General features: G+C 31.9%; 1 protein-coding gene across 1 annotated transcript in view; it reads left to right on the top strand.

The window, feature by feature from the left end:
• Window positions 1-14,638, top strand: part of LOC118197442 (uncharacterized) — a 576,327-nt gene that overhangs the window by 44,035 nt on the left and 517,654 nt on the right. Inside the window, exons 6-10 of the mRNA XM_085827453.1 lie at window positions 135-269; window positions 2,824-2,952; window positions 14,176-14,220; window positions 14,305-14,415; window positions 14,499-14,627. Of these exons, the coding sequence (XP_085683579.1) occupies window positions 135-269; window positions 2,824-2,952; window positions 14,176-14,220; window positions 14,305-14,415; window positions 14,499-14,627 (549 nt within the window). The remainder of the gene's footprint in view (window positions 1-134; window positions 270-2,823; window positions 2,953-14,175; window positions 14,221-14,304; window positions 14,416-14,498; window positions 14,628-14,638) is intronic.

Raw genomic sequence — 14,638 nt, forward strand, 5'->3', positions numbered from 1 at the left:
TTTAAAGTTTCTGATGCAAAATGCCAAAATGAAATTAATAGCCCTTTGGGCTAATTCTTTATTTTGAATAATAATTTTTTTAAGTATCAATTTCCATTAATTTCTCCCTTGTATTTCATTTATGTTCATTTTAGATGCAGGTAGAAGAAGTCTTAGCTGTTTTCCAACAGTACTTTTCATCAGCTCTTTTGAAAAGGAAACAACAGATTGAAGCAATTGAGTTTGATTTAGAAAGACTGAAAGTAACACTGCAAAAAGTTGAAAATGAAGTGAGTTACTTATTTTGTTAAATGCAAAACTGCAGTATAAGTTTTAATGGATGTTACCTGTAATGTGTTACTGAGAAGTTATTTGATTGATAGAGTAACAACTATGATTTGTATTAGATTTGATAGTTTTTGATGTTAAATTTGATAATAAAATGCTATGGCAAAAGCTGTGAATTTATTTTATATAAAGCATGTAATAAATTTTAATATCTAATAAGTAAGGTTTAAAACTAATTTTTAAAGCATTTCTAATGCAAGCACAAAAAGATGGTTGTATCACAAGTCACGTGAATTTAAGAATAGACATATTATTAGATCAATTCCTCCCCCCCCCCATGAGTGGGTTAAATTTTTTATCAATTTTTTTTTTCTTTTTCTTTTTTTAAATCTAATCTTGTTCAGATTGCCTTATTGAGTAATTATTCATAAAATACATATGTTTTATAGAAGCCTGTTTGTAAGGTGTATCCTGTTTATTTAACAATATCGTTGTAACAAATAATCTTTGAAAAGATGTTTTATGCTTTTTTTAATGCCTATACATTTTACATAAATGATTAATAATTTCACATTAAATCTGAGAATATTTAAGGTCAGAATTTTTATTTGATTTCCTGAGCAGCATGACTTTTTTATGCGCTTATGAAAAATTGTATTTAAAAAAGCTCTCTATTAGATTTATATAAATTCTTATTTTTTCTTTGTTTTCTTACCTTTTCATTCATTAGGACGATATTTAGATCACTAAGGAAAATGAAGTATTTAATGACATAATGATGTATAACAATAATAAATCTCATGTCTTCATCGATAAAAGCAGTCATACTGCTCAGAAAGTTTCAGTAATTGAATCATTTCATCTTTACTTCATTGTCATTTAGAAGATAATAAATAATAATTTAATATGAAGCAAATATGCTTATATATTGTATATTTTTGATTGCATACCAAAAAATTTATATTTATCAAATTAATGAAAATTCTTTCTGGTACTGTCTTAAAAAAAAAGTAGGTTTTAAGTTTTTGAAGTTAAAATTTAACTTTATGTGTGTGCTTTTACTATTACATTTGGTGTCTATTAATAGAGAAATCACATGATTTCCATCAAGTAGTATATCATGCATTCACTACTAGAGAAATTAATTTCTTCTCAATAAATGTCCTTTATTATTTTTCTTTTAAATACTCCACTTACCTACTTACCTTCTATTAGATCTTACATCTCTCATAAGTTCTACCTTTCAATAATTTTAGTTAGACATAAAAGTAGTCAATACCTTAAGTAGATTTAAGTTGGACACAAGACCAAATTTAATCATTATCAGCATTCTGAAGACAACTTAACTTACTCCTATGTATTAATTATGTGATAATGTTTGTTATGAAATCTAAGTGGTAATTTATGAAATTTTTTGCATGTTTAGAATACATCAATATGTCAGTTTAACTGTAATGTAAGTAAAAAATTCTTGTAAATATAAAATCTGCTTATAATTGCATTGACTTTGTATTTCTGAAAACATTTTATGGTACTGTAAATTTCTGAATATAAGCTGATCCATATATAAGCAGAGAGTGCACTTTATCTTCAAAAATTTACTCAGGTAAAAGCATTGCCAAGTAAGTAAAACAAGTGGAATAGTTTCCATTAAAATCACACTATAATGTAAAATGCTAGACACCAATGATGATAGTTTTAACTTTGATAATGTATCTGAAGTTAGTGCATTTCGTCCATTCATTTACTGTCTTGTATACGATCTGCGATATCCGTGACATTTTATTTTTTGTTTGAGAGATGAATAGGTAGAGAAATTCTAATATGGCATATTTCAAACTACAGATCATTGTTTTTTTTCTGAAAATTCTAACAATAGTATTGCAGCTCAGTATTAAACAATTTCGAGAGGGGAAAAGACCGGGTGAAATTTTGCCAACATCAGAATTTTCATGACTCAATCAGCATTATAAATAATTTTGAAAATAAAACAGTTTATTTTTTTTTAAATAATTTCTTTCATAAACTTAAGAAATATAAATTGAGAAATAAAAAAAGCAATATTTGGGGATTTAATTGCTTGCTGACGGCTAACTGAAAAATACAGGCATTTTTCACAAGTTTAGCAAATCCATATATAAGCTGACTCCCTAGTTTAGTTTTAGAAAAAGCTCCAAAACTTCTAGGCTTATTCATGGAAATACACATTATACCTTTTTCAAATGCATATTATTTAAAGAATTTTTAAATACATATCTAATTATCTTATAATTGCAATAAGAATAAGAAATGTTTCTCCTTATGTCTATGTTTTTTCTGCTTTTTAATGCTCACTACTGGAATATTTTTGACATTTAACTGAAAAAATTAGAAGTATGATCAACCTTTATTTGATAATTTCAAAGGAAGGTATGTAATGCAAAAGAAAATATAGTCCTAAAAAAGAAAACATTCTGACAGTATCTGCAACAAGTAACTACATTATTCACCACAAGTAATCCACAAAAGTTAACAAATTTATAACTCTTAATTTAAATTTTTGTTTTGTTATTTTAGGATGCCGGAGTCTTTTCTATTTGCCAGAATGTCATTTTATCCACATTTGAGATACAAAAGGAAGAAATTCGATCAGTGGACAGCGAATTGAAAAGTTTGCATAAAATCGTACCTTTGAAAGTTAATGTGGTAAGTTACTACAGTAACTTTTGCTTAGTACTACAATAATTATTTCTTAATTTGACCATAATGGTACTTTTTATAAGTGTTAAAAATACATGAATAACAGCACTGTTAAAGAGAAAAGAAGTACTTAACGAGTTGAGTAGTAAGTACGCTAGTACTAAAAGAATAAATTAGCGCAAAATTTTAATTTAACCCTCTGAGTGGCACAGGATTTTTGATCTGTCATGAAGACCAGTATTTTAACAGCATTTATTAATTTAGTTTGTTTAATTACTTATTTTAGTCTGCATTTTTATAAACTTACATTCATTAAGATGATATTTACATTATTAATTCTTTCAGGACGGGCGTCTCATATATGCATTCCCTAAGAACGTCTCATACAGCCGGGCGTCCCATCCACGCATCACTAGAGATTGCATTCAGAGGACGGGTGATGCATATATGCATTTTAAGCTGGAACGTTTTTATGAAGGCCACTAGATGGTATTCTATGTCCATTACTTTTGAAATGAACACAGTTTTAGGTTCCTGACCTTGAGTTTCATATATTCTGTCTGAGTTTGGTATTTTACTCATCAACTGTTGCGAGGGTAGTGGGGGAGGGAAAGTGTAAACAGAGGTGGGCTCTTTAAACCACGGCATGCTAATATAAATATTCACGTGTCTGATTTATATCCAATTTCTTTTTTTTTATTCTATTTTCTCCCTCTACTTTATATGGTTTTTTAGGGTTACTAGACAGCCCAGTCAATTTTGCATTGCCTTCAGATATATTTCCGTTTCTTTTCTTTTTATTTCAGAAAGCCTCACCTCCAGTCTATTATGGTAGGAAAGCGCTATTTATCAGAGGAAGAATACCCTCGTATGGTTAATGAACCATTTACTAACGCAGATGAGAGTGCTAATATAAATATTCACGTGTCTGATTTATATCCAATTTCTTTTTTTTTATTCTATTTTCTCCCTCTACTTTATATGGTTTTTTAGGGTTACTAGACAGCCCAGTCAATTTTGCATTGCCTTCAGATATATTTCCGTTTCTTTTCTTTTTATTTCAGAAAGCCTCACCTCCAGTCTATTATGGTAGGAAAGCGCTATTTATCAGAGGAAGAATACCCTCGTATGGTTAATGAACCATTTACTAACGCAGATGAGAGTGATGATTCTTTTTCTAAAGAGTTAGAAAGTAATACTTTTTCTAAGAGTTAGAAAGTAATACTTCTCCCTGCTTTGAGATTTAGCACACTCAGTCTTCATTTTAAATTTTGTTACTTCTTACTGTAAATAGTCTTTATGGTGTGGTTTTATTAATTTTAAACTTTATTGATGGATTTTATCAATTAAAACTTTGAAATAATTTGAATAGCGCTTCTGAAAATTATTTTACAAGATAAGGAAATTTTTAAGTATATTTTCATGTAAAATAAAGAAACAAACGTTATTAAGTGCTAATTTTTACATATCTAAGAGCTGAAGTAATAATCTAAAATGATACCAAGAATTATGATGCTAGAAGTGAAACTTTTTTTCCCTCTGATTTTTCTTATAAAATTAGGCTTAGTGATGCAAAACCTCCGTCCTGCCCGGTGACTGCCTTCGATTCCCTTCGGTCCCGCATGAGCGTCGTAAACAAAGGTGCGCCGTCGCAAAAAGGTTTAAGAAAGTAAGAAAGCAAAGTATCTTAAATTATAAGCTAGTATATACCAAGTAGTAAAACTTCTGATAACCGGATAAACCCGGTCATAATGCTCAGAGAGTTCATTTTAAAAGAATTGTTAGATCCAACTCATCAGCAGAAAGACCTGAATTTTGCCAAGTAAATTCATACATGAACTACATTAAAGCAAATATCTAAGATACTAAGACCTTAATTTGAATGAAGAAAATAAAAAAATCTAAGATACTAAGACATTGATTTGAAATAAGTAAATAAGGTAAGTAAATGTGCAAAAAATTAATCTCCCTTTTTTGGAGCTTCACAACAGAAAACTTGTCAAGGGAAAAGAGTTTTGAAGCTCCATACTTGGTCGAGTAATAAAGTCTCATTGAATAGTCTCTTTCCCTATTTGTCTCAGCTTTCTAACACAAAAAGGAAAATAGAAATATTTTACACGTATACAAATGCAAAATACAGGAAAAAAATTTTTCTTCAAAATATACAAATAGAAAATACCTGTGGATTTATGCAAAATTTTTTTACGATGCAAAAATCAGAAATGGAAAAATAAAAGAGACGGTCATGTAAAACAACTTAAAAAAGGAGTGTCTCGAGAAATGGAAGAAAAACTTTAAATAAAAATGTAAATTTAATAGTCAGAGCTTATGTAAGAGAATAGTAACAATTTTAAATTATGATCTGTAAGAAGAAAGGAGTGGTATCAGATTAAAGAAATGTCGACCTGGAACGAGGCAACTTGCTACAGTAAAAACATATTTGAGTAAATACCAATTTAAGAAAAAAAATTTTTTTTTACCATTTCAAATGAAGGGGTTCTTACCTAATACAAAATGCAAGCGCTGAATGAAAAATTGTAAAGTACAAAAGAGAGCACCTAAGCTTAAATGAAATGAAATTAAAAATTAAATGAAAACAGTCATGAACGGACATTGTATTTGTGTACATGTAAAATATTTCTATTTTCTTTTTTTGTGTTAGAAAGCTACGACAAATAGGGAAAAGAGACTATTCAGTGAGACTTCTAATTCTGCTGATTATTTGACTAACAGATTAATTATTGCATTTGCAAGTTTCAGTGAATGTCAGAACGAAATTTCTCTGATATTAATCCACCAAGTATGGAGCTTCAAAACACTTATTAACTGACCAAGATGGAGCTTCAAAACTCTTTCCCTTGACAAGTTCTGTTTTGAAGCTCCAGCCAAGGGAGATTAATTTTTTGCACATTTACTTCCCTTATTTACTTTCTTAGTTCAAATCAATGTCTTAGTATCTCAGATTTTTTATTTTCTTCATTCAAATCAATGTCTTAGTATCTTAGGTATTTGCTTTAATGTAGTTCATGTACTAATTTACTTGGTAAAATTCGGGTCTTTTTGCTGATGAGTTGGATCTAACAATTCTCTTAAGCCTTTGACGCGCGGTGATCGTGCCCTGAAACCACCAATTATCGAATTTTTTCTCCTCTTCCTTCCGAAATTTTTGAGTGAAAATCAATTGATTACTGATCTTTTACCTCTAAATAACACAAAATGACTGCAGAATCATACATGTTTTAGGTCTTAGTACTTCAAATCGGATGCCTTTTAAAATTCATTTTAAATGAGACAAAATAACTTCCTTTTATTAATATAAACAACTTTAAATTTCAAAAGTTATTCATCGCACATCATGATTTTTATCATTAACAATAAAAAATAGCAATAATTAAACTGCATATATATAAAAAAAAACCTCTATATGTATGGCATTCGCTTTGTGGTTTCAGGGTGCGACCACTGCACCACTAGAGCATCTTGTCACAATGCTCTAGAGGTTCGGTGGTCGCGCCTTGAAACCACTGCTCTTCACAATGGCGTTTGCTTGCTTCTCAAATAGGAATGTTTATTTTTACCTGGATATAGATAAGGGGTTTTGAAATCACAGAGTTATTTTATTACTAAACAATACATGCACCTGCCCAGTAAAAAGGCCTTTCTTTTCCAGAGACTTTTCTCTGATGTCAACACACTTGCTCCCCAAGCTAGTATTGTGAATTTATAAATTATTTCCTGTGGTTTAAATTTAATGTAAATATACTTTGCTGTAATTAAAAACAGAAATCACATAAAGTTTTATTTAAATTAAAAATATTTTCTGAATATTTTGTTACGAAATACGAATAAAATAAGTATGAATGGGAAACGAATGATCCATATCAAAGCCAAAAAGACCAAGCCCCTCCTCATTAACATAAAAAAAACCAAAAATTTCATGTGCCAGATGAAAAGAAACAAAATAACACTGGACATATACCAGTGAAATTTAGATCCAATCAGTGTACATTTTGTAGTACAAGGAAGAAACCTCATAGAAGAAGTTACATGTGGCAAAACATGCAATGTGGGCATGCATGTACCAAAAAGACAAAACATGCTTTGAACAGTGTCACAAAAAATATTTGTTCTTTGAAATTTAAAAAAAAGAAAAAAAAAAAAAACACTGAGTCCTTTTTTTTATCCTTATTTTAGAGTTTTTTAATCCATGTAGCCAAACGTCCTTATTATATAGGTACTTTCACTGCTATAGAAAAATTACATAAATGTTCATTTTTTAATTTTTTCTGACTATTTACTTTGTAAAATAATGTAAAATATATATATATATATATTATATATTATGCAATCCTACATGCATTTTGTTTTAAATTCATAAATTTCGTCATTTATTGGAAACGTGCATGGAGAAAGGTAAGTTTTTTTTCCCTACTTACCTTGGTAAGTTTCAAAGTCCTAGATGTACATTGGTTTCACAGTGCGACCACCACCCACAGAACAATGGGCAAGAGTAGATTTTTTAAAATTCTTATATTATTTGTCTCTATGATCATAATATTCAATTTCTAGAGTTTTTAGTTAAAAAAATTATTAAAATAATATCGCACGCGTAGGGTAAACCTAAAATAACAAAAATTTACGATAAAAGCTTTATTTACCAACTTACTTGTTAACAATACATTCAAACCTTCATATCATTTAGATTATTAACAATACATTCGAACTTTGTTAACACATCATTCTTGAGACTGGTTATAAAATGGCATAAAGAGCAAGATGATTTCTAAATGGATTAAACTGATATTAATTAATTGGCCAGATTGATAAATGATTTAAATTCAGATTTTTCTCATCAAATTCAACATTAAACATATAGGGTTGCTATTGTTCTGGAAGCTGATGTTAAGTCCTGCAAACCCTATGAGACAAGTTGGCTAATTATCACTTCATCTCAAATATTATGAAAAAGTTTTGAGAAAGTATAAATTGTAGGACATTAGGTATTTTTTTAAAGCAGGAGAGATGAAAAATGAGCAGAGCCCTCTCTGAGACTCGAACCGTGGACCTCTCAAATGTGCACAGAGTGTGCTGACCACTACACCATTAAGGCATGCTAAGAAGGTGGGAGAAATACCTTATATACTTCTCCTTTTAAAGGGCGACTGGGGATTAGGGGACCCAATCACCAAATCTGTTAGTGGAGAATGATCATCCACCACTTCTTTTTTAGTTCGGGAGCCACTGTAGAGACATTATATTATGTCAAAGCAGGAGAAATGAAAAATTAGCAATGACTTCGCCGAGATTTGAACTGCGGACCTCTCGATTATGCACCGAGCTACACCACAAAGTCATGCTAAGAAGGCGGTAGAAATACCTTTTCAATTTAATCTTGAACTTAAACATAAAAGATACGACTTGTACTACAGATAAACCATCTTTCATTGTGATGTCAATTAAGCAATAATAGTAATCTAAATTTAAATACTGATAAAGTAATCTAAGCCTATATATCCAATACACTAATCTATAAGCTGGCTCAATGTGTTACTGGCACAAAAGTTTAAAGTATCGGCAAATGAGAGAATGCGAAAGCTGGAATAATTACTTTTGAGTAGAGCTCGCAAAGAATTCTAACAGCATAACATGAGTGCCAGATGCTCTGTCTCTGAGATTCAAAACCCTTAGCATATATACTCACAAAGCTAATTTGTATTCTGGTGAGGAATATAGGAAGAAGTTAGTACAGATCAAATTCATAATAACTGTTTAATTAACATATGAGCTTTATAAGTGTAGAGAAAGAAATATCTTAATTTAATTATGTATTATGTTTACTTTGTCTTAAAATACGAGGGCCATCCAGGAAGTAGATTACGTTTCCGTCTGTGTCCGCTAGGGGCGGGGCTAGCGTGGCCATCTTGGGGTCAGAGCGTTGCGCAGCTCAGTCTGCATCTAGCCGTGCTAGTGAGAGGTTCGTGCTGTGCTCCGTTCAGATACTGTGACGGTTTGAAATGTCTGCGTTAATTGAAAATCCCGCGAGGTGCGCTCAGTAATAAGGTTTCTGACTGCAAAAAACTGTAAACCGATAGAAATCTATCGGCAGCTTCGTGAAGTGTATGGGGACAACATTATCACTGAAGGTGGAGTGCGTCAGTGGGTCATAAGATTTCAAAATGGCCGAACCAATGTTCACGACGAAGATCGAAGTGGGAGACCCAGCATAGTGACCGCCGAACTTCTCGAAAAAGTCGATGCTAAAGTCCGTGAAAATCGAAATTTCACAATAACGGAACTTTCTTTGAGTTTTCCACAAATTTCGCGAAGTTTGTTGCACGAAATCATCAGCGAAAAGCTTGGTTACCACAAGTTTTGTGCAAGATGGATTCCAAAAATCTTGACAGAGGACCACAAAAATCAGCGAATGGCTGCAGCGTTGAACTTTTTGGACGCTTACCATAAGGATGATGACTCTTTACTCGATCGCATCATTACTGGTGACGAAACATGGGTGAAACATGTGAACTGTGAAACGAAATTGCAATCAATGCAGTGGGGGCACACAAGTTCTCCCCAAAAACCCAAGAAATGCATGCAAACAATGTCGGCAAGGAAGATGATGGCGACTGTTTTTTGGGACAGAAAAGGTGTAATTTTGGTGGACTTCCTGGAAAGAGGCACTACAATAATCTCTCAAAGGTATTGCCAAACTCTCCAAAAACTCAGAAGAGCAATTCAAAACAAGCGCAGAGGAATGTTGAGCTCTAAGATCTTGTTGATTCACGACAACGCCCGGCCCCACACGGCAAATGTCACTCGTAAAGTTCTTGAATCTTTTAAGTGGGAGTTGTTTCCTCATCCACCGTACAGTCCCGACCTGGCACCGAGCGACTTCCACCTATTCCCAGCAATGAAGAAGTGGCTGGCTATGCAGCGTTTTGATGACGACGCACAGCTGCAAGAAGAGGTAACAAAGTGGTTGAAGGCGCAGGCGGCCGAATTTTTCGACGAAGGAATTTCCAAGCTCGTACATCGCTACGATAAATGCCTTAATTTGTATGGTGACTATGTAGAAAAGTAGTATTTGAGTGTGGCTTTCATCTGTATATAATAAAATTTGTTTCCTATACTTTGTTTATTTTTTTATTCCAAAACGTAATCTACTTTCTGGATAGCCCTCGTACCTGTTTGGTTTGATTGTGGTTGTATGAAAGATTAGAAATAATAATATTCTCACTTTGTCCATATACATTGTCTAAAATTAAGTTTATTTATTGTTTCATTCATAGAAAAAAATATAAGTCCTTATTCATGATTAGGGGTTCTGATGGATCTTCTTTTCATTGTAGTTATTTAGTTTCAAAGTTTTCAAAAACATACGAGGCGTATTCGGAAACTAAGTACCGTTTTGAAAAAAAAAAAATAGTAAAACAATTTTTTCGAATCCAATTTTATTTTTACATGAAAATACATGTCTTAAACTATTTTTCAACATAATTTCCGCCAATGATCAAACACTTGTCATAGTGGGTGACCAGTTTTTGTATACCATCATCAAAGAAACTTCCCACCAGTTTTGATAGCCATGACTCCACAGCATTTTTTGTGTCATCGTCAGATCCAAAGCGCTTGCCACCAAGCTCGTGCTTCATGTGCAGGAACAAGTGATGGTCGGACGGCGTCAAGTCCGGGCTGTATGGCGGGTGATCGAACTGTTTCCAATGAAACTGTCGAATTAACGATTGAGTGACACTAGCAGTATGGGGCCGAGCATTGTCATGGAGCAACACATTTCCTTTACTGAGCATTCCTCTTCATTTGTTTTGAATGGCACGCCTTAGTTCTGGTAAAGTCTCACAATATCGTGCCGCATTAATGGTTTCACCTCTGGGAAGAAATTCAGTAAGCAAAACGCCTTTCCTATCCCAGAAGACAGTGCACATGATTTTTTGTGATGATATTGTCACTTTGAACTTTTTTCGGAGACTGAGTGTGTCTCCACTCCATCGATTGTTGTTTGGATTCTGGTGTGAAATGACACACCCAAGTTTCATCACCTGTCACAATTTGGTTTAAAAAGTTTTCTCCCTCATCACTGTACCGCGTGAGAAATGTCAGGGCACTAGCAAGTCGCTTTGTTTTGTGAACATCAGTGAGCATTTTTGGAACCCATCGGGAACACAGTTTGCAATAATTCAAGCGGTCAGACACAATTTCGAACAAAACAGTACGTGAAATTTGTGGAAATGCCTCTGAAAGAGTTGTCATTGTGAAGCGTCTGTTCTCATAAATTGCTTCATCAACTTTCTTTACCAAATCATCGGTGACAACAGAAGGCTGACCACTCCAAGCCTCGGCGTGGACATTTGTTCGACCTGCATTAAACATTCTTACCCACTTTCTCACCATTCCATCACTTATCGCGTATTCACCATAAACTTCTGTCACTTGACAATAAATTTTGGCCGGTTTAACATTCCTCGCGTTTAAATTTAATCACGGCACGAATCTCGCAGTCAGCGGAGAACTAATTGTCTTAAACATTTTGAATGTGCACAGCAAACTGAAAACACAACATAGAGCAACCAAAATGGCGACAATTGAAAGTCAGTGAACAAGAAAGACTAGTGCGCATGCGCGGGACGCCTACCACAGCGCTGCGACGGCACTAGAATGAAGCGGCACTTAGTTTCCGAATACGCTACATAATTCTGTGCTAAATCTTTAACTACTCTGTTAGATATAGTATTTTAATAAGTATTAATAAACTTTTCTTTTTCTTTCAATGCATCTATCATTATACTTCCTTTGTGTAGGATTTTTTAAAAGATTTTGAACTTTAGCTGAGAAGAACACCTGCATTGAGTAGCAAAGTATTAAATTAAAAAAAAAAAAAAAAAAAAAAAAAAATTAGCTGAATCAACTCTTCCTTAGATTCCTTAGAATCTTCCTAAGAAGATTCATGCTATAATCATAGAGGGAAAATCCTGGTGAATTTGCAGTGTGCAGGTTATTTCTGAGCTGATCTACTTATGATCAATTGTTGGCTCTAGGTGCTATTGTTTTTCCACATTGCAAGGAATATACATACGTACAGATTCTTTACTGTTTAATAATACAGATAATACACTGAGAATGTAACAGAGTATTGTGAATGTTAATTGTTAAAAATGGGAACAGTAGTGATAAACTGTGTTAAGTCAATATATTTTTCTATTGTAATATTTTTAGTCTTTTTTCTATCATGTTTTTTTAAATATAAAATTAATAATTTTGTATTTTAAAAGACTAAAAAATTATGATAAATTATTTAGGTAATTTATAGAGATTTTGAAATTCTTATTTTTCAAACTTCTGAACTTTGCAAATAATATAGAGATAATTTACTATACTTACATGCATGTATTTGTTGTGGAGGTATGGTGAAATGACTGACATCAAATGGTTTAGAAAAGAAGATATAATGTTTGCTTAATATTTACATTCATTTGCAGTTCAGTTTAATTAATCAAATAGAATCAAAAACATGCTAACAATAAAAAAGCTGGATCATTTAAAAGAAACTTAATTGTTCCTATTCAGCTGGGGTCTAAATCAAAGTAAGTATAAGAAAAGAGGGGCAATCTGAGGAAGTGAAAAGACCATATCACGTTTAGTGCATGGTGCTAATGCCATCTATTTATAATAAAAACGATTTCCACTAGAGGAGAAGAGAATCTTGAAGAAAACAATGTAATAACGAAATGGTAAATAAACATTCTTATTATCAACAACAGTTAATTATTTTACATGAAAATTATCTTTCAACAAACATTTTAATAACCACAGGATTATTTTATCCATGAATATTTTAATGCATGGTTTATATGCTCTGCCATAATTACCGTATTTGCTGGCATATAAGTTGCACCTCATTTTTCAGACCTATTTTCAAAGAAAAAAGTGAATCTTTTCTTTGAAAATAGGTCTGAAAAATGAGGTGCAACTTATATGTTAATACTCAGTTTATTCGGAGTTTCCTTGTGAATGGGTCAGAGCTTCATGGGTTGCTGTGAAAACAAAGACAGTGGTTAAATCATTTAAGAAGTGGGGCACTGGATGGTACAGAGGACAGTTTGTTGTATGAGACCTCAGATGTTAATTTAGAAGAGGTTTCAAAATGAGTCTTCATTTAGCTCTGGAAATGAGTGTCTGGATTTTGACGAAGAGGATTAAAAGGTGATTTTTCCCAGATAGATTGGGTATTTGCATAAAGTATTACTTTACATTTAAAATACTGTAAATTCGTTATAATGAACAGTAATAAAGTTTTATCTTTCAGAAATGTGTATAAGAAAGGGGATGTCTCTTATATGCCAGCAAATGCAGTATTTCATGTTGCCTTTTCAAAAGGAAACTTCATTGCAAATTTCTGTTAATTTGCAATGTCAATTTAATTACTTCTAAGATATCTTTTGAACTAAAATGACAGGTGTGATAGAGAAGATTTATTTCAAAAATTTTATTTATGAGAGAGTCAATATTACTAATTAGTAAAAAAATTAACTTCTATTTTAAAATTAAATATTAATATGCAGTTTGAAAATTCTAGTTCAGGACTTTTTTAATAAATAAATAATAACCACATTTGATCATATATTTTTCTGCTTCACAAATTTCCCCCCTTAGCTTTTTTAGCACACATTTCTGAAAATTTTTTATGTATTCATGTAATTTGGTCCTTCTTCTGGAAGTGTTCAGAAAGTGAGCTTTCCTTAATTTTAAAATGGATTCATCTACATTATGGTTATTTTTTTTTTATCGATTTGCTTGTGAATTTAATATGCACGAGGTCTGATTGATGAAGCAATAGTAGTGAAGAGCTTCAAGGAAACAAGGACTCCTAATTCTCAAGATCATCTAAAGGGCATTCAACATGGGAAAGTAGACTGAACAGTCACTATGATAATGATGGCAACAACATGTAAAAGTTGTAGCACTTCGAGCAGCATTAAATATTCTTATTGTAACAATGTCCTTCAGAAATTAAGTTATTCACATGATTTTCCTCTCTCAATTGTCATACAATATAATTAGTAAAAAAAGGGGGATACGAGGGTAAATATGGTGTTTTTCATAAATTAACAAAATATTATTTCAGGAAATTATTCTTCTTTTGGATATGTATTTTATTATTTCGCTTATCATTTTTAAATGTGTTTTTTTTTTTTTTTTTTTTTTTTTTTTAAGTCTGAAGAAACTGAAAAAAAAGTTACTGCACCAGAAGAATCCCAGGTTTGTTGAAATATTTAATTGCACTCTTGTTTAATTAAACTCATGCTTATTTGCTTGATATTTATTCTGGTATTAAAATTACAGGTGCAACTTGCAGCTGCTTCATGTAAAAAAATATTACAATTAGCAATAAAAAACCGAGAAAATGAAAAAGATTCTATTGAGTTTGAATTGTTGAAACTTGTTCGATTTCAGGTAAGTTGTTAAATGACATTATTTTAACAAGTTTATTAAAAGTAATATTTTTGATATGAAATTTTCATATTTTCACCATTTAGGAATCTCGTATTTCTGATATGTGCAAGCAGTTTCTCTTAACATGTGCTGAAAAAGCTAATCAAGAAATTAATTTAATAAAAACAAAAATTGAGAGTTTTGAAAATGCAGATCATAAAGCAGAATCTGAGGTTTGTTAATA

The sequence above is a fragment of the Stegodyphus dumicola genome, chromosome 12 (assembly GCF_044657685.1).
Source record: "Stegodyphus dumicola isolate Sdum_Otavi_A_Nest chromosome 12, ASM4465768v1".
NCBI classification, from domain to species: Eukaryota; Metazoa; Arthropoda; class Arachnida; order Araneae; family Eresidae; genus Stegodyphus; species Stegodyphus dumicola.